General features: G+C 28.7%; 1 protein-coding gene across 3 annotated transcripts; it reads left to right on the top strand.

Annotated features, from left to right (window-relative positions):
* Positions 1 to 1,288: 1,288 nt before the first annotated feature.
* On the top strand, positions 1,289 to 27,472 carry LOC112603195 (GATA zinc finger domain-containing protein 7-like). 3 transcript variants are annotated; one of them, XM_025351672.1, is made up of 14 exons: positions 1,289 to 1,721; positions 1,823 to 2,309; positions 4,120 to 4,586; positions 17,809 to 17,992; positions 18,910 to 19,095; positions 19,189 to 19,470; positions 19,557 to 19,838; positions 19,921 to 20,033; positions 20,226 to 20,529; positions 24,006 to 24,207; positions 24,306 to 24,362; positions 24,613 to 24,753; positions 25,950 to 26,212; positions 27,000 to 27,169. In XM_025351672.1, exons 3-14 carry the CDS (start codon positions 4,206 to 4,208, stop codon positions 27,167 to 27,169), a joined length of 2,565 nt encoding a protein of 854 aa, XP_025207457.1. In that variant the 5' UTR covers positions 1,289 to 1,721; positions 1,823 to 2,309; positions 4,120 to 4,205. The 3 variants fall into 3 exon arrangements, with proteins under 3 accessions (XP_025207457.1, XP_025207456.1, XP_025207458.1); XM_025351671.1 differs by lacking the exon at positions 1,289 to 1,721 and having other exon boundaries at positions 1,776 to 2,309; XM_025351673.1 differs by lacking the exons at positions 1,289 to 1,721; positions 1,823 to 2,309 and having other exon boundaries at positions 4,206 to 4,586; positions 27,000 to 27,472.
* The last annotated feature ends 55 nt before the right edge of the window (positions 27,473 to 27,527 follow it).

Below are 27,527 nucleotides of genomic sequence, written 5' to 3' on the forward strand. Positions count from 1 at the left end.
TAGTAGCTATATCAACTATAACTAGGGTTTATAACTTAATTATATCCGGATGTATTTCATTAAAAGGTTATAAAGTTTCATTTTATGTACATAAAGGAACTAATTTAAAATAGGTAAAACTAGTGCTATATAGTAGTATAGTACGTTACTATAATGCGCATATTATAATACATATTTATATATTATAGACATTATTTTACGGTTAAAACGTTTACATTTTTTTTAATATCAAAAATTATCTGGATAGTATTAAATCGAATGCATATTTGTTCAGAAAACGCAAGACGGCTGTATGTGTGCGATACTGTGGTGATCAGAGATAGAATCGCTACAAGGCGGATTTCGCTGTTTGATAAACCATCGCGTATAATATATAATATAGGTACTGAAGACGGCAGCGATAAATAATTAATTAATTAATTAATTAATTGGTATTGTAAAGCTCATTTCCCTTTCAACACTGTTACTGGCACCATGCAAGTGTAGCGTCTGGTGACTTGCGACTGGTGAATGAGTGTGTATGTGTGTGTGTGTGTGTGTGTGTGTGTGTGTGCGCGCGTTCTCTTTGATTTAGAATATATCATAAAGCACGAAGAAGACAAAATATTGTTTATGAAAAAATATCGTAGCAAGCACTCGTCACGCGATATTCATTAAAACGTATATTACATAGGTACCCCTACACCGCGCTCGTACGTCGCGTATAGATGTATAATAATATACCTTCTATAGTTATATCTATACCTACCCATATAATATACATATTATAGTCATACCGTCACCCATCACAATGAGTAATAGTACCTATAACATAATATACTGTATAATATAATAATATTATCATCGTCCATATCTACGCGTTTATTTCCCTCGTAAAATCGAAACATCGAAATATTTTATCGTAACGGTTATTATTTTTTATCATCGTATAACTTTATAACACTGCGGCGTTGTTTTTTATACGTACAAAGATACACATACACACACACACACACTCACACACACTCATACACACGTAGGATGTGCATACGATAATATGTACAATATATATTATATTATTATTATTATTATTATTATTATTATAATATGTATTATGTACGATGTAGTGTAAAATACTGACGATGTGGCGGCGACGGGTGTGTTGCGCGCGCCGTATACATGCGCCGACGTAATTATAATTATTGTATCGTCTCTGCCGTCGTCGTCGTCGCCGCCGCCGCCGCCGCCGTCGCCACCACCGCCACTGCCGCCGTCATCGGGGTTGTGTGGTAGTAGCAAGCGGCAGTGGCAGTTGATAGCGGTCCTTCGCCGCGTAATGGTTTGTCCACCGCTGTGGTGCCGAACGTCTATTATCATCGCCGTAACAACAATAATAATATTATTACTATAATAATAATAATAATAATGATAATATAATTTAAAAAAAAAAAAAAAATAAAAAATTTTCATTTCTCACGCACGCGCATTTTTCGAACGGTTCGATAATAATAATAATTATTACTATTATTATTATTATAATATTTTAATATCGTCGTAAAACGATCGCGAGTAATCTGCACGCCGTCACCCCGTCGATCGTCGCCGGCCGGTATTGGTGTGGTGGTCGCTCTCCTCCGCATAATATCGTAATTTTTATATATTATTATTGTTTCGGAAAACAGAATTTCGTTTTCGGCCCCGCCGCTGGTCTTATGTAACAATAAATATTATTTTTTGTAACGGTAAAAATATATCGATCGTATTATACTCTTAATTATTATTATTATTGACTTACCTTCATTTTTTTCTTTTTTTTTTTTTTGTGTCGTTCTTGTTGTTTTAGATTATTAATCATAATAATAATATTATACGGATGACACACGTGTTCGAAACGGCGTGGCGCAGTTATAGTCGATAAAAATATAACACACGACATAATATCCATTGTATTAAACTACGGTAATACCATCCAAACGCCTACAATAATCGCCCCGTGGCGTTCGACCGCGATTGGCATACAAATGTGTCGCTTTACGATTTTTCGTCCGATAATAATTATTAATAACAATTGTACGTTATACGCGCACCGCGAATAACACCGCCGCTCTTTTGGAATTATTGGTCTTGACGCGAGCCAAACACGTTAGCTGGCCATTATAATACATATAATTATTATTGTTATTATTATTATTATTATAATGGTATATGTATTTGGAGGACATTGATTTTGACCAAGCAGGGGACTCGGCAACTCGGCGCCGGCACAATTACCATAATAATAATTGATTAATTAATTGACGACCACGGCCACGGCTTGTGAAACTACACCGGTGAGTACACACCATCATCACAAAGCATGCTATTTTTCAATTTATAATAACATTTATCAAACGCCGTATCTATTACATCGATGATTTTTATTTTTTTTTCCAATGATATTATTGCCAACAATGTACGTATTAATTACAATAGCAATAGGTAATGTACTAATGTGCATCTTAAGAATGTAGATAGGTACTTCACAGTTTTACGAATTCTTTAGGACTAGATGCATAAAATAAATTATGTAATCATATACCTATATATAATATACAAGACACAATAGAATGAAATAAAAAACTTCTAAATCTGTTTTTATCACTGCTTTTATTTTCGTTTTAGATGGTTTCCGCTTCACAATTAGTAATATTGAATGTGAGTAAACTATATTGTGTGAAGTGTTATTTTTATAGTTTTTTTTTTTTTTTTTATTTAATTTCCAAAAATTTTATTTGGTAAATAAATGTATTGTTCTCCTCAAAGTTTTATGATTGTGTTGGTTGATCGTAATTATATAATTATTGAATAATAACCATAATAATTTACTTGGATTATAAAAAATAGCAGCATGCCAGCATTAAAAATAATCATAGTATTGATGATAATAGTTATTAGTTTGTTGAGGGTGTTTCAAGTTAAACGATCTATTGCCTTGCTTTCATATATCGTCATAGGTATATAAGCATTATAAACTGATATTTTAATCGCTTACTACAACACGCCCTAGCATATTATACATATACGTGCGTTCGCACGTAGGTATCGATACTAAAATATTTGAATTATAATAATAATCATTATTATTATTTTATTATTATTATTATTATTATAATGACCACGCCGCTGTACTATACCACTACAGTATAGGCTACTTAATTATAAACATAATATTATTTATAATACCATCGTCGTAAAATAGTAATCGATTTCACATCGTTTTAGAAGTTATAATTATAATTTAAAAATTACGAGTTTGGGGAGCAGCGTTCCTGCCTCCGGCTACTCACTAACCAAAGAGAAAATAATATATGTGTGTGTATACGCGTTTGATTGTGTGTATGTGTGTACAGTGTGTATAATGGGCTAAAAATGACGTAGTATAATTACGTTTTCCATTAAATAATTAATTTTTACCAAAGATTATCACAGTAGGTAGATACATACACACACATCTATATATATATATATACTATAATACTATAATATATTATATATTAGACGAACATATAATATGGTAATTCAACCATAAATTAATTACTGTAGTAGAGATTCGTAATATAATATGTGTGTGTATGTATTATACATAATATATGTAATGTATGACAATGGAGAGCTAGGTTCAATGGGGTAGTTGCTACTTAAATCATGATGAGGTGTCCGAGTACTATAGTTAAGGTCATTGTTAATAATATCGTGGCGATGTAGAGAAACAGCAGCGGTAGTGCGCGGAGGCAGTGGCAGTCAATTGACGTTATCCGGCGGCATCCGCTCAAATATTATTATATCGTCGATGCGTTATAATATTATAATTTATAACGACGTCTATAAGTAAATGACAGTGATAATATAAGTAGAATAGAATGAAATTGGCATGTATTATCCACCAATAAAATTTTAAACGGACGATTATTAGTGTCGTATAATATATCAATGTATAAGGCGGATGCTGCATTAGCTACAACATATCGTATATTGTGACGTTTGTATGACCAATTAAAATGTATAGGAACTCGTACAATGTTTATACGAGATGTTTCTATTTAATCGCCACGCAGTTAAACGATACAATTTATTGAGTGTGTGTGTGTATGTATGTTTCAGGACGTCGATGAAATAAATCCAAATCAAATTGTTTTACATCGAAAGTATATTATAATATATACCTAGGTATATTGTCGCCCGCAAACATGAAGGTATCACCGCTGTTGCCGCAGACGTCGGCAAAAAAACAAGAAGATGTTCCACTTCACGACAACTCGGAAGCCACTAACAACTGTTTGAAACGTCGTCGGCTCCATTCGCAGACGAATATTATAATCAATGGTCACTACCGACACAGTAAACACCAGTACCCTAGGCATGACGACAAATCGTCATCTATGGATTGTTTCGACACTATTAGCAACAGCGTTAACGGCAACAGTAACAGTAGTTGTAACAGCAGCAATAGCGGCGAAGACGCGAGCGATTGCGACGATTCGCCGCCGAGGCCCAACAGCCACCCAAATCAACAATATCCAGAAGGAGGGGCGTCCACGCCGTCGCCTGCTCATAATCAAAATAAGAAGGTACGTATTATTTTCTCCGATTCGTCATGATATAATAATAGCGTTAGCGAGCGTTAATATCGCTTGTTGTACACCGTAATATTATGATAATGTTCGTTCATTTACGTATTTATGTTCCTTACTATCGATTCGATCGGTATTTATATTAAAAATAGTCTATGTTATAATTATGAAAAACTACTATTGCAATAATTTAGCATCGATCGAATCGATGACGACGACGGGGATGTATATAAGAGCCGAGAGATTAAAAGGCCGTGGCGAGTAATAAGCTTTGAAAATAAGTTATTAAGCTGATATTGCTACAGCGGTACGGCGTGCTGGAATAGTGGTAGTGATGGCAGAGGTCGACGACAATGACGACGTAATTTTTCTCTGCTTTAGGGTGAAACGGTAGCGCGGCAAAGGCGGTGGCGGCACCAGTGGTGACGGCGGCGTCGGCGGTAGCGGCTATATAATAATAATATGACGCCGCCGCCAGCTTTTACGTTTACCTTCCCTGCACCTTCCGCACTCAATCTTATTCCCTGTTGTTATGTCAATGCCGCCGTATTTTTAAAAGGGTAGGTCAGTTTCGCCGGCCGCGTATTATACACACAACAGTCGTGTATAGTAACAATAATAATAAACGTAACTATACAAACTATATGACTTGACCTATAACACTATCGCTACAGTGCAATAAAAATATACATACGAGTAATAGGTTGTTTATGATATATGTTTGAAATAATATTATCATAAAATGATTTCCTGAATAAAATCATTTGAATGGCAACGGTTAGATAAGTTTGTAATGAAAATAATTACAATTTTAAAAATTATTATTTTTAATCGGATTAAAAGTATGTTAATTGATGTTAAATTATTTTATTTTAAAGTAAATAAATTTTTTTTTTTTTAAAACATTCAATTAATTTGGTTTTAATTTTAATTTTAATGAAAATCACTACTCGCATTCTGTCTAAACTTATTAAATCAAACGTACTTATATAGAGTACATCGACGTATATTGCGTACCGTACATATGCATAGCATGTAGTATTCTAGAGTAGGTACATTATTTTGCAATTTTATTGAAAAATGATAAAATAGTTATTCAAATGATTACGACCTCTCTCTCTCTCTCTATATATATATAATATATATATATATATATATACATTAAAGAATAGCTTTTCCATGCACATATACAGCTGCGTAAATGAGATGTATACATTGAGATAGTGCAAGCCGGGGGTGAACACGCAATAAAATCGTGACGCGGCACGGGGTAAGGCCGGTAAGGGGCAAAGAGACAAGTGGTAATAGTAGCGGTGGTGGCGGTAGTAATGGCGTTGGTCTGCTGTTAGTACTGCAGCAGCGTTTATAGAACTGACGCCGGTGGGGGTGGCGAAAATGGTGAAAACAGTATATATATATATATAATGTATATTATATATATTACATAGGGAAGGGTACGATATTATAATTAGATGACGTAATAGTAATAGTGGACCGTATACGAGGGGCGGTGAACGGCGGTATCGGTGGCGGAGGAGGGTGAATAATCCCATTTGCTTCGGCCCTGTACCCTGATTTCATACCACTACGTCGACTGACCAACCCTTTACCACCGCCGCCACTGTACACACACACACACACACACACACACACACACACACACCCACGCGCATACATACACTACACGCACATGCATTCTCTCAACCGACCGACGCGTTCACCCCGTTCCTATATACCACCACCGCCTCCGCCGCCGCCGCATCATGCCGACCTGCTGGCATACAACGCATAAACCCTCTCCTCCACCGTTCTCATCGCCCCTTATTCGCTCTATCCGTTTTCCTTTTGCTGTATATATATATATATATATATATATATATATATATACAATATACTATATAGGCATTCGTCGCCGTCTCCGTCGTCGTCACTGTAGCTGCCGCCGCCACGTATATGTTCTTCACCATATATATAATATAATATTTAATATATGTGTGTGTGTGTGTGTATTGTGTACGCACCATCCTCTGTAGTACACGACCGAACTGACAGACCTGATAGTAATTATAATTTCATCTCTTCCCGCTATCCCCGGCGCATAACACTGCATGCTGTCACTGTTAACCGTCCGAACATCATCCGACCACCGCTGTACCGTCTTCACCTGCTTCTGTACCGCTACCGCCGCCACCGCCGACTCGGTCAGAAACCGGTCAGTCCTAATAAAATCGCTTCGCATCCCGATTACAGTTTTCTGGCCTTTATCTGCTGTTGCGAGTGCGTCGCACGCGCATTCACGCACACACTACTGTAGAAACAACTGTTACCACTGAAATAGTATTGAGCAATATGACGTTTACGGCTGCAGTGCTCGTGTAGAGTACATGGATATCGTGTATAAGTTGCGCGCGTACCACATACATAGTTCACTGCCTACTACTACACCAGTACAATCGAATTTTAATCATCGCTCTGCGACTTCAAACGTATACAAAGTTTCTCGCCCACGCGCTCTCGTTTTACGCTGTTATTCCGAATTCTAATACGCAATATATTTCATATATTTTTATCACACTTTTACGATTATCGCATTTTTTCGTCTACGGTTTGTAGTTTGTACGGTACCTATAGGTAATAAATTTTTGCCGCCGCTGTCGTGTATATAGGTATATGTTTTCTTCTAGGAAGTGATAATATTGCACCGTACATATAAAAACACGAAGAAAGTCAAATGCGTTTAAAAATATTATTGCATTCTATCGAAACGTATAACATTTTCCCGGGAAGAAGAATAGAGAGTGGGATTTATTGAAGCATCGCCGCTATACCGTCGCCGCCGTTACGATGAGAGTTATATATACATGTACGTGTATATATATATATATATACGCACACACACACACACATATATATATATATATATAGGCGGCAAATATAAAATATAAGCAGCGACAGAACTGTTGGGCCTAGGCAGCGTCGGCGGTAATCTTATTATTGTATTATAATAAATTTACATATATTAATCAACAGCGGCGGCGACTCGGACGGATTTTAATTATATATCCCGACGCGGCTCGGGCCAGCCCGTTCGATGGTGATGGTGGTGGTGGCGGCGGCGGCGGAGGCGGCGGCGGTGCTGCTGCTGCTGGGGTGCCAACCCGTACCGTCATCCCCACCCGGCCATCACTCTACCACCCGCCACTGGTATATACTGCAAACTATAGTATATAATTATATATCGTCGTCGGTGCAAGGGAGGTGTGTGTACGAGAGAAAAGGGTACTACGCTGCTACCCATCTACTCGCCGCTCGCCGACGATCTCTCGCCTCTCGCGCACATTATTCGTATTCCCGCTGCCGTATTATTTACCCCTATCCACGCCTCTGTCCATATATAATATATATATATATATATTATGTATATATATATATATATGAATATAGATAGATATGTGTGTATGTGTGTGTGTGTGTACATACAAAAGCGAATATATACATATTATATATATATATATATATATATATTCATATAAATATATAAGAGTAAAAGGGGTACGCCGTCGGTGCTCATTTACATTAATCCAATAATTGCTGCATGCAGCGGCAGTAGTAACATTGGTATGAGGAAAGGAGAGAGGTGGTGGTAATTAGCAATTCAAATAAGCGGCGCCGCCGATGCCGCCACCACCGCCACCGTCACCGAAGTCTATGGTGTGGGGGGTAATAAGCTCGAAGGCGGTGGTGAGTATAGTATATAGAGTAACGCACCCGCCACCAATAATATTATTTTGTGCCGTCGCTGAAATAATTGTACCATGTTTTTTTTTCAACTTTAATAACATTATTATATCGCTCACATATAAGTGTGCATACGTATAAAATATGATACGGCGTGATAGGAAAACTCCGGAATTCCGCTAAATCTATTCGCAGTGTTTGAAAATAATGTGCACCTACCTATATATATGTAATATGTATATATTTATTATGGATTTAATAGGCACCTACCTACAACGAATGTGATCGCTACTGCGCGCGATGGCAATAATAGCGGACCCCTTTGTAACTGGCGTACCATCATATTAAATATTATATTATATACGTTTGTGGTTAGGTTATATATATATATAATATATAGTGACCGTCCGGGTTAGGAACGCCTCTCTCCTGACGTGACGAGGGGAGGGAGAAATTACGATGATGATGATGATGATGGAGGACAAAACAAAAATACGAGTTGAAAAAACAAAATAAAATTATAAAAAAAAAAAAAAAAAAAAAAATCGACAAAAAATAATAAAAATTACTGACAACAGGAGCAGAAGAGGGCAAAACGAGGACGAGTGTGAGTGTGCGCGCGCGCAAGTTATGTGTGTGTGTGTATATATATGTAATTAATTATTCCAACGGCAGCGACCGCCGCCACGGCGGTCTGATATATATTTTTTCATTTCATTATTTATTACGATTGTTTTTTTTCCGCTCACGTCCGTCCGACTGGGGCAAAACGTCCGTCCAAATACGTATATGTATATATAATATAATATGTATATAAAATACATATATACATATATTTATGTTATTATTTTTATAATTCGCCGCCCTCTACAGCTCGTCTCGTATAATAATATTTGTTTTTTTCCAGAGTTTTTATTTTTTTTTTTTTGTCCGCAGTGCGTACGTTATTATTATTATTATTATTATTTTATTATTATGATTTTACATGAACACAAAACTTTCGAAAATGACAACATACGTACATTGAAATTTTGAAAATAGTCAACACTTTATAATAGTTATTACAAAAGAATGATAAAACGATTAAAAAAATAAATCTTCGTTTGATCAAAAGAAGATTTTTATATAGTGTTTTATAATTTAAAAAAAAATGTAATTATTCTTATTGTAATGAATAGTTATAAGGTGTAAGTAGAAATTACAACATTATTGTAGGTAAATGAACTTAAAAGTTCATTTCAATCAACTTTCATAATTAATACATTTTTGTTTTTTTTGTATTTTATACAATATCACACAATAATATATTTTAAAATCAATACTTAAAAGAACCTGAAGTGATTTAATAAATATTTTAATGGCAAAGCTTAGGCTAAATATTGTTCTTTATAACAGTAAAAATGATAGAATAATTAATTTATACAAGAAATTGTGATATCAATTGAACATTAGCTATAAATGGTTAAATTAGAAAAAAATAATATTTGATTAACATCGTTAAGTCTTTAAAATATTTTTTCAATAATTTTAAAATGCATCTAAGCATACAAAAGTATACCTACTTATGTTCAAAAATTGATAAATTTCAGTTACTTTACTGTTATTATAATAATAATGCCCGATTTTCTACCTGATAAAAATAAATACAAATTTGGTATTATCAACACGTTATAATACGGTTGGCTTTTATTAGATGAAGACATGTTACAACACTTTGAAAATTAATACTCCATATTTGATATGCTATAACAACATAAGTTTAAGGAAAAATGCTATTGATTGGAAAGTTAAATAATTTATAAATAGCAAATAATATGATGTAGATTTAAATACATGTATTTATTTTTATTATAATATTAAATTAAATAACGTTTAAAAGATGTAATTTATAATATGCATAAGACTTTTGATATAGAACTAAAAAAATTGCTATTTTTATTATACTATTTATATTGTACTTAAGTCTTCGTAAAATAAAGCAACAAAATATATAATGGTGTACCATAATTATATACCATCATTTTAATAATAATTAACAGTAATAATAATAATTATTAAGCAAACCATTCAATGATTGTTTGTACAGTCAATGAAGTAAAAAAAAAAATTTATATTTGTGTTTTAAATAATATGATGTTGAATGTGATTTCACAATCTTTACAACATTTTAATAGTTATAATCTTAATAATTTTGAGATAAAATAGTCAAATATTTAATATTTACAAACTTAAAATATTTATAGATTTAATAATCTTAAAATAGTATGATTATAGTCTTCATGTCTAAACTTAATATTGTTAAGTATTCAAAATAAATGATTTTATTCAATACATCGATTTTCTTATTTTATTGTCTAATTTTAATCTTCCAGTTTTTAAGTACTATAGCATAATACTATAACCACTACTTTTTAATTAAAAATAATTTTAAAAATACATTAATTAAAATTTCTACCTACTTTCACAACCGTCTATTTGGAATTCACCACTCTAAACCATCAAAACCCACTTGTAGGTATATTTTTTAGTATGGTGAATATGTCTTAGGATTTTCTTCATCATCTTAAATTAAAATAGTACCGCAATTTATTATAGTAAAATTGCAAAGATAAAAGCGTCACTAATGAGTGATTTTTTTCTCAATAATACATATAAAAATTAATAACAACCAAAAACTATACTATTATTATTCAAATGAATGTATTGATCGTATTCTACAGAAAACAATTTATGTAAATATAATATATATATATCTTTAAATTCAGAATCTTGAATATTAAAAGAACGATTTTAACATTATAATATTGTAATATCAGCATAATAAAATGAAAAATAAATAAAATATATAATGAGAAAGTAAAAAATACATAAAAGTATTTATATTTATAACAAAACAATAAAATTAATTTAAAAATATAGCATTATTATAGTAACATAAAATTTTAAAATTGCTAAATATAGATTTGATAAATTTTTATAGTATCTTATTATTTCTAAGTCTTGTATTGCCATAGGATATTTCTTAAGTTTTATAAAATATTAATAATATTAATGCTATTGAAAATATAGTCCTTAAACATATATAAGTTTTCCAAAAATTACAATAAAAAATTCATTATTAAAGGAAAAATTAAGATAAGATGTTAAATGAATAAAAATTCGATTGCAATAGAATTGCTGTTATTGTAAGTATAATAAAATATTTATTTAAATTTAAAAAACCACATAAGAAATAGGTAGAGATTTTATATTTTTATTTTAAAAGAAATAATCCAACTATCATCTATAGTAGACAGTATTGAATACTAAATACTTATTAGTATACTTCGAAAAAAGTTAAATTATTGACCATCCATAGCAATATCCAAATCTTCTCATCCCACCAGATAAAAAACAAAAGCTCCTAACTACCGTTAGGTAATGTATTTTCGATAATAAAGATTCTTTATTTGAGTGACTTTCTATAAGCCTTAAAATGGTAAACGGGGTTGACAAAAAACGATTTACACATAAGTAATCATAGATTTTAATAAAGCGTACATAATTATTCTAATTTACCACAATAATATTAATATGGTTCAACAGAAAAGAAACTTTTATTAATATTAGCAAGTGAAATATATAGATCGAAATGCAAAATACACAGTTTTGGAAATTACTAATTGTTATTTGCTGTACAAATTCATTTGGGAGGAGTTAAACATTATGACATATTTTCTTTTATAGATAAATTAGAAAATTATATTTACACATAAATCAGATGAATGAAAATTTATTAAAAAAATCAATCATATATAAGTACTCACAGATTTAAACCGTAGGTGGATAATGGCTTACTTCCCCCTCCCCCTAACGTTTATATGTGATTAGATAACTCGAGAAATTAAATAAAATCAGATCCATTATTTAGTATTGTTTGCTAAATGTTTGCACTATTTACCTAGGAAAATATAATTCAATCAATAATATATTATTATTTATTGTGACTAGAGGTCAGATTTTTATGATTTTACATATTTATTTCTAATGTATGCAGTTAAATGAGAGTAAAATATATTTACAACTCATGAAACACAGAATTTATAATAACAACCTTATTTTGAATAAAAATAATATTTTAGAGGCTGGAGAATAATATATCAGAGAATATTTAAGAACGAAAAACAATATTTTTATTTTTGTTAACATTTTTCTGAAGAAAATAATTAAAAATTATGTTATTTATTATTTTTAAGTATCATTAATACACCAGTTAATTTTTCTTCTAAACCAAATTAATTAAATAAATTTAAACTGAATAATTTTAATATTCTTCTTTTTTACAGAATATTAAAAAAATATTTTGAATTTTTAAGTATATAAGACATCACATACCTCATATTTTTAAAGAATACTAAGAGAATATATCACATAATTTAAATTAAATAAAACACCATATTTAAAGGATTTAGAAGAATATAAATTTGACCTCTAATTATGACTACTGTAAATCGTTAATAAAGTAATTTTTTTTTATTTTATGACATCTAAAAATTTGATTTTACTTTTGATTCAACAAAAACAAACTAAATGCTTAATATCAAAATCTGCATATTAATTACAGTTTACATGAAAACTATGTATGGGTAACTACAAAAGCGCATAGCTATAAGCTAATACGTAATTGTAAATGATGTGTTATACATTTGTACAATTAACCGCAAAATTATAATTATTTATGAATAACTACTTCTGTATTTGTTGTATTAGCAAAGTGTAAAATAATTACCAGTTTTGATTGATATTCTATTACATACAACACCCCTCCCTGTATACATATCATATATTAGGTAAATTTACGACTTTAAAAGTAAGAAATATCTTCTTAATTTCGAATAATATTCAAAGGTATATGTTTGAATGTTTGATATAAATTAATAATTCTATAGTAAGCGCTTACCTTTGATTAAATATTTCACGTCGAAAATCGAAACTATTGTACCTAACCGCAACCCATTTTAATGCAAAAACAAATGAAAATATGCCTACATTATAGTATTTATCGTATTATTTAGTAATATTAAATTAGTCCAATAATGAGTAACGAAAATGAAACAACCAAGAACAAAACGAAGTTGTCGACGTCGTCGAAAAGTCAACAAAGTTAACCGTTTTCGAATATTATTTTATTCGTTTTTTAACTCCTAGTGATCAAGGATTTGTAATTACAACCATTGCATATAGGCCCTTTGCGATTCACTTACCCTCGCGATAGAGCTCCTTTATGGTTAGTTTCAAACGAATCTACTAATGTGTGCAAATTCATGATTATAACGCATAATAATAAAATAATTTAGGTACAATATAAAATTCGTAACGAACCTGATAGTTGCTATAATTATATGGTTTAAATTATAATAATGCCTATAAATCATAATATATACGGAAGCTGATCTAGTCCAAAAAAACTTGGTAATGTATATCTGTAATTAATTTTTACAGACATAAGCAATTAGAAAATTATTTCAGTTCTTAAACTAGTTATTGCAACTATGAAAAACACTATGAGAGGTGTTGAAGATAAAAATAATGATTGTTATGCGACCATGGATATGATGTATCTCAAGTGTGAATTTGATTATTTAAATGAAAATTTTATATTTTTTCACTTACCCTAGAATTAGTATTCATGTCACAAAATATATTCTTATTTAGAATCAAGTTTTACACATTTATAAAATATACAATATAGACACTTAAACAACAATTAATAAACAATAAATAGGTACACACGTTTTATTTCATGGTGTATGCCAACTTATATGAATTTACTTTAAAAAAAAGAATTATGAAAAGATTCAACAGAAAAAAATTAAAAAAATGAATATGATAAGGTTAGATTGGATTAGCTCAATAATCAGTTTTAATCATAATTTACTAAAATGCTTCGTATCTTCAAATTTTTATTGTTGTGTAACTTTAAAAATAACAAAATCGAAAACGACTTCTTAAAAATATCAACTATAACGATTTTCAATCAATGGATGGACAATTTAAAGCGATTATTTTCTGATTATATAAAAATAATTTTAAAAAACATTACTTATACAAGATTTAAAACATTTCTCGCTTTACTCATTATTTAAAATACATAAAAGCATAATGATGTTAAATTATTTTTTATATGCATTTTTTTGCACTTATTATTCCGTTAAATGATTAATTTTTAACATTTTTAGACTACTGAAACCAAATGACTTGTATAGTAGGTACTTATAAGTACCTATTACGACTGAATTGTCATTGTATTATTATCTAAGTAATAATTATTTTTTTTTACTTATTATTGTTACACTAATTAGTAATACGATATTGAATTTTTCTATATGAATACATTTAAGTACCTAATACAATAAGAATAGAAGAAATTTAATTTAGTTTTATTACTTTATTCATTTTTATTTTTTTGGTAATGGTGGGGAGTAAATGTCTGGATCCCCTTCTAGATCTGTCCTCGAATATATAGAATATTATTTTAGGCTGTATGTAAACTGCGGCAAAATTTACCTTTTTCAAAAAGTCGATATGTAAACTGCGACAAAAAAAAAAATTAAGATTATATAATCTGCCACAAAACCGAAAGATATATCATACAAACTGCGGCAATTTAATTAGATACCTATTGTATTATTATTTATTTATTTATTTTTTTTTTTTAATTAAACAATTTTTTTAAATAATTTTTAATATAATAATAATATTTTTTAATTTTAAAATTGGTTTTTTGATTACACAATCATTACGATCTAATTTTTAATAATAATATATTTTTCAATTTTAAAAATTGGGTTTTCTTTATTTTTACGCCTAGTACTTTAAGAGATACTAATAGCTGCCATAACACGTAATACGTATTATACCTAATTAAACAATAAACGTGTATAAGTATATAAAATAAATTGCCGCAGTTTGTATGATGTATCTTATCGGTTTTGTCGCAGATTGTATAATCTTAATTATTTTTTTGCCGCAGTTCACATATCGACTTTTAGAAAAAGGTAAATTTTGCCGCAGTTTACCATCTCCCTTATTTTAAACCATGATTTATAGAGCATTAATATTATCATCATCGTTTTATCGTTATAGTGCCTATTACCTACATACGTATTAACATGCAAAGAAACTACACACTACACGATAAAATATAAACAAATTACACAGGTACCTAATGGATCAAAATGCTAAATTATTGTATTTATCAATATGGTAATAATTGGTCATATTTGTTATACTTACAGTAAATTATTTTTCAATAGGTATTAGGCACCTATATATTGTAGTTTGTAGAAGGTAATAACTAGGTACACAACACATGATAGATGGATAATGTGAATAGTAACAATAATTATTATATATTTATACATAGCAGATACGCTGAAATGTAATATTATATATTGTTTTACCAACAAAAATCTACTACCTACCTTCACCATTTAATTGGATTGTTATCGGAAACTAGTAAGAATGCAATAAAACAACTAAATTATTTTAAACCATTTCATCTATATTTCATGCAAAATTATTTATGCATTAGCGAATAGCCACATTTTTAAGTTGTAACTACCTATTCTAGCATTTCTAGATTTATTGATTTAACTCACCGAGTAATTTGATTTAATTGTACCTATTAGTATATTTTAGTGGTCGTATGTTATACATTCAGCTTGAGTATTTTCTATTTAAATTATAATTATAATAATTCTGTAACTAAATTATACTTACCGTATTTTAATTTTAAAATATAGTTTCCAACTAATTTTCATCATGTGCATTTTCGACTAAGACTTGAAAAAAATGTATATTTATTTAGAATAAAATTATTATTTTTACACAATACAATATTATAGAAATATTTTATTGTTTTCATTTTGTAACATCGCCGTCAAATATAATATTGATGTACCAATAATGATTTCTGTTAAAAGTTTTATACTTAAAAGACCCAAGAAACAAGAATATTTTTATATTTGGTACTGAATGTTTAACAAAGTTACAGGCGTTTTTTTTTATTAAAATAGTTATGTTTACAATTAATTATTTAAAAATAACAACATTCTCATTATTTTCTAATAAGGATGTGAAGCTGCAATTTTATTTTTATTAAGTTTGTATTTGTACTTATAAACTTTGTAATCTTTATAGTTTTTTTTTTTTTTTTAATACTATAAAATATGTTTGCAATTCGTATTTAAATCACTACTACAATAAAATATTTAACTAATGAACACATCATATTCTAAAATATTTTGATTTAATTAATACGTTAATTAAAGTGGAAAATTAACGTATTGACAGCAAAAGCAATTTCCTAGGACGTGTCATAATTTGTCCGGAGATAAGTTTTTTTTTTTATAGAGGGAGTTCAAAATGTTTTTTTATTTATGAGTAAGAAGGAAGAGAAACTTTTGATTACCTACTATTGTGATCGGCAAAAAGATAAATCTGTGTCTGTATGGTAGTTCCTACATAATATATCAAAATACAATTTATTTTCTATTTTTCAATACAGAAATAAATTATAAAATAACAACTTTTTTTAATATTACTGATTATCCTACGCTTTAACATCGGTAACCATAAATGACATCTTAATAAGTACTATATGGGAGTTATATAAAATGAAACAATTTTGATTAAAATCAAAGTGTACGTATAACCTAACCTATACTTCAGGAATTACATTGATATAATTTTTTATTGCTCTAAAATATTCATGAAGACCTTCTTTAAGTAAGAAATAGACATGAATACTGTCAAACAATAAAGATAAATTACTTTCAATATAAACAAAAAAATCTTGAAATATATTTATTTCCCAGTTTTTTTTTTTCACAAAATTTCTATAATTTGTAAGATACTGTTTATGTTAGAAAATAGAAAATTGATATTTTTTTGATTACTATTCATTTAAAATTCATATTAATATTACGTCATAATTTTTATGGTTTATACACTTTTGGGTTTAAATTGGATGCATTTAAAAGATCTTAATTATGTTTTACTTGAAGTTAAAGAAAATAAATTAAGACTATAATAAATATTTGTATAGACTATAATTAACATTAGTTTTGAACATAAAAATTATTAAGCAAGATTAAATTTGCATGACATTAAAGCCGCGTTATGACGAGAAAAGGGTTATATTTGTATGCGACAAGTATGCATATAAATTGTAAGAGCTTTTAACGTATATTACAATTTATTTGTAGCTACTCAACGCTAGTTGAGATACTAAAGATAACTAAAAAAATATGTGAAAGTGGAAGTTATACCGAAAATACACGTTTTACATTTAAAAAATTCACGCCAATACATTAAAATATACATGCATATAATACTATAAATGTTATTACATACATTTTAATATTCAATCTAGGTATTTCTATTTTAAAATATATTAAATTTACATTGTTTTTTTTTTTGTTTTTTTTTTGTTTTATAGGATGGTTATCAACAGACTACTGCAGTTGGCAATAATAACAGTTGTAGTAATGGAGGAGATTGTATGACACCGGCAATAAGACATACTGTACAACAGTTAGCTACCAATTGTGATGATAAAATCACATTATCATTGTCAACACACTCAGAAAAAAATAACGACAGTGAAAGCTACAGTATTACACGTAAATAATGAAAAATGATTAACTTTATTGCGACAAGTATTATTAGGGTTTAGAACTTTGAAAAAAGCCACCGTGACTTTAGAAAAATAAGAATGAATAATGACCTTCAAATACCTATATAAAATATTATCTGCAAAATAATGGATTTATAAATATAATATAATATTATGTTACATTATTAAATGTTCTAAAATTCGATGAGCACACATATCTTGTTATTATTTTACACTGAAAAACACTTAATAGTTTAATAATAACAAACTTTAAAAAAAAACAGTAATACATCAATTAAACAGAAACAATACAAAGCATTTAGTTATTATTAATTTGCAATAGTGTTATTCTTCGAAAATTTTCCTATTGGCATGATTCGTCGTGGTTTTTAGTTGTGATATGAAAATCATTACATTTTTTATTGTTTTTATCAGATATCAGATTTATTTGTACTCTATCAAAAGAAAATATTACGAATATAATATATTTTCTATTTTTATCGTATTATTAACAAAAGGGAACACCAAATGTTTTTTTTCATGAAAAAAAATAATCAATATATTTTATATGTTAATAAAAAATTATTTTTATTTATATTATATATTGTGTGTGTGTGTGTGTGTGTGTTACATAAGTAAAAACTAAGGCTACTGACGTTTATTGTTTTCTTTAACACCTTAAAAAAATACAACCAAGGTAGTAAAATTTCGCAAATAAAAATTTAGTACAGAAATATGAAACCCCTTTTTTAATTCATAGCTTATACCTTGTATATAAAATATTTTTGTTCATTTCCAGCTATTTATTTCAACATAAATCATACTTAATGGTGCCTAATTCAATATTCCCCGTTACATATTGTTGTTTAATATTCTAATTATTACACTATTCAATTATATCTATTTATTTGATTTTTGCAATAGATGAACCGATATTATCGTCAAGTTCAATTAAAAACCTAAATAAAAATACAACGATCAATGACAAAACTCCGTCTATAGTAGATACTGATTTTGATGATCCTATGGTAACAGCCAATGATATTAATAGTGAAAATAGTAATGACGATTGTTTGTCTCAATCGCCTTTGAACTTAACCCGTTCCCAAGGTTAGTTGAACTATATTAATATACGAATAAATATAATACATACAACTGAAATCAATCTATTATTATTACGAATAACTCATACATATCTTTTAGGCTCGTCAGAAGAAGGGGGCAACAAGAGTGAAGACGATGATGGGGAATATGATGATGATAGTGAAGAAAAAAATGGCATAGGTAGTTCCATTAATGAAAATGAAAATATTGTCAAAACAGAAGTTCCATTTCCTTGGAATATTACCACAGCTAATAATAAACAAAAGCAGCAACATCAGGATGATAAAATCACAGCACCACCGCCTCAACTTCTGTTGACTTCTGGTCAACTTACTACGGGATGCTTACAAGCAGCCCAATTACTAATACCAACAGCTCGAGGTCATAAGAATCAATATAAATTTAAAATTATAATTGTTATGAATATTTGATTAAGTAAATAACACTCCTGTTTTATTACATTACAGGTATTATGACTCAAACAATTTTGGCCATTCCCATTAACGATATGGTATCTTCTGGAATCACAACTCCTACTTCAAATCAACAACAACTTCAGCAACAGTTACTATATCACTCAACAAATAATGTTCGACAAAAAAGTATTAATCGACAACAGCTCAATCAAATTTGTCAACCATCATTATCCTTACCACTAAACCGTTATTTTCAACAACACCAAACTACAACTGATGATACGACTACTGCTAGTGGCACTCCTGAAAATTTTAATAATGACAATAATAATTGTAAGAATTATTTTTATTTAACTTTATTAAACTTAATATTTTTAGAATTATTTATGTATTAAAAAATACATTTTTTTTCCAGACGACGGTAGTATGATTAATAATGATACAGTTACAGCAGATCAGTATAACAATATTCAACGGCGAAAATGGCAGTCCCCTGACCTTAATTGCAAAAAACACAACTTTTTAACAGTAAGCTCTAAATAACATGGACCATTAATTTTTTTTTTTTTTATGCACATATATAGTACTTATACAGATTTATTAATTAAGTAATTTACACCATACAACAAAAGACAAACATACACCATTGAAGAACTTTAATAACTATACAAGTATTAGATAACTTTGTAATTAAATTGTATTTTCAATATTTGTCAACAGCCTCAACAAAAGCTATTACCTCGTACTAAGAATGAGGAAAGCAGTGATTCGATGAACGTACAACGTTCAAAAGACTCGGCTATGGTTCAAATACCAACGGGCTCAAACGGAGATTGTCGTATTTATTCAACCAATAATGCTGCTTCAATTGTTACTGCTGTGACACCAATGTCACCTACAACACACAGGCGTAATGATGGTAGTAATGGAGGAGGTGTAGAAGCAATTCAACGTCAAACTGTATGGCCAACTACAATTACAACAACCGATCAACATAATGGTGACGATGAAACAGAAAATGAAGGTAAACATAAAATTAAATTTAAATAGTTGTGTAACAATAAATCAAAATTTAATTGATAAAAAAAAAACTAAACTAATGAATTACATAGAAGGACAAGCAAATTTTACAGCTGTCTAACTAGCCTAACCTAACTGTTTAACTTACCGTGATTTTTGAGTTTTCCATAACTTTAAACTTAACTAATTATGTTTCAAATATGCTAACTAATTAATTTAACAAATTAATCTTTACAGCAATCTTCTGTAAGTAATACATAAGTTAATTAATTTAAAAAAATGTATTTTACAGTAAATAGATATGAATATATTTAATGCAATTTCGAAATTTTAAAAAACTATCCATTTATCAATGTGTTATACAATTTGGTGAATATTTTTGAATCCCTATTCGTAATTTCTAATTGATCAACTTTAATTTCTCTATAATTTATTTTCTTTTACAAAAATACAATGAATATTTGTATAAAATCATTTTATTATTTTACTAATCAAAGTAAATTATTATCCGAATTAGCTAATGCATTAACTAAGACTAATTTTAATGAAGCTTAAACAATTAATTTTTCTATTTAAATTATAAACAGTAAATTTTTAATTAAAAAATTGATTGTTTTTCAATTAACTTAACTCAAACTAGATAAGTAACTACTTTAAAAATTAAATTAATAACTCGTTCTGTTATGTCAATTATTATAGTTCTCAACCCAACCTAATTAATTTCAATTTATAAATTATAAGCTTAAAATGAAAAATAACTTCGCACTACTATCTACTTATATATAGTTATATGTAATAAAAATGTTGTGTTCAAATATATATTATTACGATGAGTACAGCAAACAAATCTAAAGTAAAAAGTAAAAACCTTTAAAAGTGTAGACCAAACATATTATCATTAAATAATATTTATATAAAATCAATAATAGTATAGGTGACTAAGCAGTGGCGCCGGTAGTAATTAAAACTAGTCTCGTGAAATATATTTCTTACAGCATGACCCGCCTATATATACCCAGTCATCAGCTTTTCTACACACACACACACACACACTCGTACATATATCATTATATTCCAATTTATTCATACGACCCATCATAATTATGAGCAATTATGTCCCCAAAACTTGAAAATGGACAACGGCGCCACTTCAAGTCTGTAACCAAGACAACAAAAGTCAAGACGGACGAACATAGCGTAATCATGAATTATAATTTATTTGATATATAAGATGGAGCTTGGAAACTAAAAATTATTTAAGATTTTAATAAAAATCAAATATAACTGTTTTTATCATCTAGGTAGTTAATACTTAATTATCTGATACTTTTATAGTTTTTCAGCTTTCAATATAATCATCACATCTTTTTTTAAATACCTAAAAATAAATTTGCTATAATATATATTATATTATATAAATACATAAACCACAAAATTAACATATAAAATTTAATTTAATATCCTATGATCGACCAATCACTTCTTTTATCTACTCAATTAGTACCTACCTAATACTACTAACACAGAAGACATAACGCACATCCTACATAGTTCATTTGATAAATAAAATCATCTTCAAGAATAATGTTTTCAGACCAACAATAGTGGCCTAACCAATTTCTACATTTCTCGTTATTCATTCATAAATTATTCCTCCATATAATATTCAACTTCTCTTAAATTGTATTTTACAATCCATTATTAGTTATCACCAATATTATTTCCTTTATTAAGTTTTCTGGCGTTCTTATTTAACAAATTGTATAATATTTTAAATTTTAAATTGTAATAATTGTTATGCTATAGCTATAGTGTTGATAATTGTTATTAATTAAAGAAAAATACATTATGCACAATATATCAGGTCAATAAAAAAACAATAGTCAATTATTATTATTTATTTTTGAATAAATACAAAATATCTGACGTTGAAATGATTTTTCAGGACTTGACAGAAACTATAATTAATATTGAATGAATTACAAAATTTTTATTTAGAGTAAAAATGGCATAATACTATATATAAAAAATAAATAAGAAAAAAACTACATACATACTTACAAATTACAATAGATTTTCAATATGTCAAAACGTTGCAGCTACATTGTTTTAAAATAGTACACGTTTTTCTAATAGGCGCAATAATGCTACAAAAATAATTGATGATTGGACTCTACTATAGTATACTGGTGACATAGACTCTATAGTAGATACTATTATTTTTAGAATACAATAAGCAATTAAAATCCTTTTTGTTAAGTACCAATTTTGTAACCTTATCACTGTCCTTCGGAATTTTCTAAGAAACTTAAATTTATTACTGTTAATATGGTAAAACCCAAAAGCGCAAATTGTCGATTTTTTTTCGATAGACTAAAAGCACAAATTCATTTTGCACTTTTGTCCCTTAGTAGTGGGATAAAAGCGCAAAAATAAATACTTTACCCGTTATACTATAAGTTTCATTTTAAAACTATTAATTATTTAATTTAATTTTTAATTTTAATTAAATATATAGTATTTTTATAATTCAAAAATACATCAACAGTGATCAAGTTCAGTTGAAGCTTAGTATTATCGTATTGTATAATCATAGCAAATTATGGTGAAAGTTGATTATCATTTAAGATAACTATATAATATATACAGTATAAACTTTTATCTAATACTTATAAATACACTTTATTTTTGCAAAATTTATTTGCACTTATAGAATATTATTTTTGCGCTTTTGAATTGCGTTTGGATCATATTTTACGCTTATGAACTACAGCCCTGTTAACAAACTATTTAAAACTTAAAGAATTCTATAAAAACTATACACAGTGATTTATTTAACATAAAACACTCATTATTTAAAAAAAAAACACCAACTAAATTTATATTTTAAATAAATTTAAGTCATTGAAAACAACATTTTTAGAGAAAAAAAGTTTTTTTACTATTTTTAACACTATAATTTTTTAAGTTTTATTTTCTTGAATTACAGCACATTTTTAATTTTATGAAATTTTATAAACCTAAGCAAAATATTATTTGGAATACTTTGTAAACTATTCGTCCAAAATTGAATTTTATACAATAAAGTATCCAAAAAAAAAAAATTCTACTTTGAAATAAAGAGTGCATGTTTTTATTCAAAAAAGCGAAAAAAAAATATTTTTAGACAAATTTTATTTTTTAACAACTTAAAATATTGCGATCAGAAGTATTCAAAAATATTAATATTTTCTAAGTGCTTAATGAATGTTTTACTTAAAATTAATCACTTAGTGTTTAGATATACGTAGATATAGATTATTAATACCTGCATACAATACTAGAATCACGATAGCTACACTAAAATTGTACAAACTTATTAAAAGTATTTTCAAAAACAAAACAATCATATCCATAATTTTATAAATTATAACTAATGAATTATTATTATTATTATTTAAATACTTATTTTCATAATCGTATATCATACGATATTTTCAGAAGACAAACAGCAGCCACATCAACCTTCTCATGTAATATCTCCTGCGCCTCCAACGTCTTCTACCAACATAAATACTTTAAAGTCATTAGCACCTCCATCTTCACAACTCAATTGCCACATAAAACCATCTAAGGACGAGGACTCGACCTCAGCAGCTGCTGCGGCAGCGGCTGCATATAATCAGCAAAACGCTATTTGCACGTAAATAAAAATTAATACCTATCATAAAATCTCATCCACGCAGATATTATTTTTTGCATTAAGAAAGTTAAACGTTTTTTTCACTCTTAACTTTTCAGAGCACTCGCCACACACATGCTACGTGCTTCGCAACTCGCCGCTGCACAACAACCAATGTAAGAAATGTTAATTATCCATCGTTTATAATAATATAAATTTATCTTTTACGTAAAATAATTTATAAATATGATTATAGTAACTATATAGTCTGTTATCAGACTATAAGAGTTTTATTAACTATAACTATTTTATGTAACTTATTTTACTAAAACTTTTGGCATTCAAATAAGTATGGATGTTTATTTAGCTATAAAAATTACCCAAATTTATCGTACTAAATATTATATATGTGTGTATTTTATTTAGATTTGAGAATATGGAAAGTGGCAACTCTGCTAAAAAACCAAGTAATGTGTACAATAACAATAATAATAATAACATCAAAACAAATAACATGATGGGTGTAGTGAACCCAGCTGTATTGGAAAAATGGATGATGGAGGAGAGGTAAGCGATATAATTATTATTAAATGTCTATATTTATTAGTAATATTAATAGAATTAAAAGAAAAGAGGAAAATAATCAAATTAAAGCAATAAAACTCTTTATAAATGTCAATCAAATAAAATTTAACTTTGTACTATAATTAACCGTGATGAGAAAATAAAACGGTATCCTCTTAATAGAGTTTGAAAATAGCGAATAGTTTAAAAAAAATACTTAGTAAACTATTAAATTTACTAGATTTGAGGTTAACAATAGATATGAATGCTTTGCAGGAACGCCTTATAGATAAACCTTCGATTAAAAAAATAGAGCTAAAAATATAAATGAGTTAGTAAAGTTGGTTATGCATAAACAAACGCACTAAAGATTTCCCAGTGAAGCAGACGTTCTATTGCTTACTTGCTTAATATTTCACTGAAATTCATAGGTATTTAGATTATATTATCATTATGAAACTGGAGAGTCTTATGATGTTTACGAAAATATAATTAAACAAATATATTATTCAGATAGTGGCATAGAACGAGAACATTGGAAAATACAAAAGTATACATTTAAAAAAGTAAAATATTTTAAGTAGCTTAGAGAGATGTTAAATAAAAGAGTAAACAGGAGATCAAATAAAGATCACTTCGGATAACTGTGTGTACTGTCGCTATTTAAATCAAAAATTTTATTAAGAAGAAAAAAGATAATACCTAGTCTATAAAATCTTCGTTAACAAGTTTCATTTTTATGCATATGAAACGTTAGCAACCACACTGTTCGAGGAAAAATAAACCGGGATTATTCGGAAAAATCTTGAGAAAATTAAACCTATAGAACAAAAAATAAATGAAAAGGGAGATTTTTAAACTAGAACTATTAGTTAGTAGGTATCACGATAAATAGGATATCAAGATGGATCGGGCACGTGTAAAAATCGAATACTGAAAAAAAAAAACAGAATTTAATATAGATGCGACCAAGAGGCAGATCAGAACAGTAACACGGGAAAAAATAATACTTGAAGAGTTGTGATTTTCATAGCTGTAGACCTCAGGCGTCTAATATGCCAGAAGCAAAAAAATATATATTTACTTACGTATATAGAAATGTAGTGTTGAAAATAATTTTTAGAACAAATACAAATTTCCAGTTCAAAATCAATCATTTGTTTACGTTGCATTTATTGATCCTCTTCTTTTTTTTTTAGGTATTATTATAATAATAACAATAACAACAACAAAAACATTACTGGAGGCCACTCACATCACCACCAGAGGTATAACGCAGCCGCAGCGGCGGCTGCTGCAGCAGCAGCTGTCGAACTATTAAGTGGTGGCGTTTCCGCATCATCAAGTGGTGGCGGTGGTGACAGCTTAGCGTCATGCAAAAAACGAAAAAGACGTACTTCGTTTACACCACACGCCCTAGAACTGTTAAATGGTCATTTTGAACGCAATACACATCCGTCAGGTAAAAAAAAAAAAATAATAATAATAATAATAGTAGGTATAACAAGTACCTACCCTTTCATGACGTAACCGTTATTTTCAGTTCTTAATAATTACTAATCGGATAGAATAACTAACCTACTTATTAATACCATTCAAAGTTTGAATATAAACGTCCACTGTTGACATTAGGTTGGTTCCCGGAATTGATATTTAAAACTTTAATCCAAAAAATAACACTAAATATCTATTATGTTGTCTCTGCTAAGAATGATTATGCATAGGTATGTTTTAAATAAAACCATTATTAAAATATAAAATCCATCGCATGGATATACTTAAAAAAAAACACTGCGATAATTACCTTATCAAACAAAAAATAATAATAACAATACATTTTACTTATATTGAGTATATTTAGGTAGGTACCTACTATAATAGCGAACAAGTGCGTGTTATGATTTATGACTTTAATAATTAGATAAACTTACCGAAAAAGTGAATATAGGTAACACATAGACACAAATAATAGGAACTTACCGAATTTAAACCTAATGCCCAAAATGACGAGTATAATTTGTTGTCACAAAAATCGTGTTGAAAATAAATGTACGTAAGTTTAATTAAAATGTAAGTAGATATACGACTGATTGTCGCATATACCTACTAATTGAAATTATTTAAAGACGCCAATAAAGTGTGATACATAATATTATGATACACTCGATTAAATTAGAAACACATTTATTTGAGTTCGTAGAACATTAATTAGTTTTTTTATTGATATATAAATACCTTTTCGTTTTCAGGATCTGAAATCACTGGACTGGCACACAGATTGGGCTACGAACGCGAAGTGATACGCATTTGGTTTTGCAATAAACGTCAGGCGTTGAAGAACACTGTTCGCACTATAAACGGCAGCGGTCCGGCCCATATGACTAGCACTAAATCTCATAATAATACAAGTGGATACTAAAACACCGTATTACTTATAAAATTTACGTTGCATACAGTTAATGAAACATACCCAGTTTTTCCGACAATCACGATGTAGTAATTGGTCATGTCCATATCTGTGTTGCCTTATTTTTACACAAAATATCTACCGGTAGAATTATTTTCTTTATTCATTCACAACACCCGCTGATTCATAAGAATAACTAGTGGTTAAAAGACCAAATATGGGAGAACACACGTTTCAAAAGATAACATGTTTAACTTTTTTATAATTTTTTTAGTTGTTTTAAGTATTTAATGATATTAATAATGAATAGTTAATAGATTTTAATTTAAAACATTTAATATTGTTTGGATTTTCATTAGTAGCTTAAAAA

This window comes from Melanaphis sacchari, unplaced genomic scaffold, assembly GCF_002803265.2.
Source record: "Melanaphis sacchari strain LSU unplaced genomic scaffold, SCAv2.0 Contig9_pilon_pilon, whole genome shotgun sequence".
NCBI classification, from domain to species: Eukaryota; Metazoa; Arthropoda; class Insecta; order Hemiptera; family Aphididae; genus Melanaphis; species Melanaphis sacchari.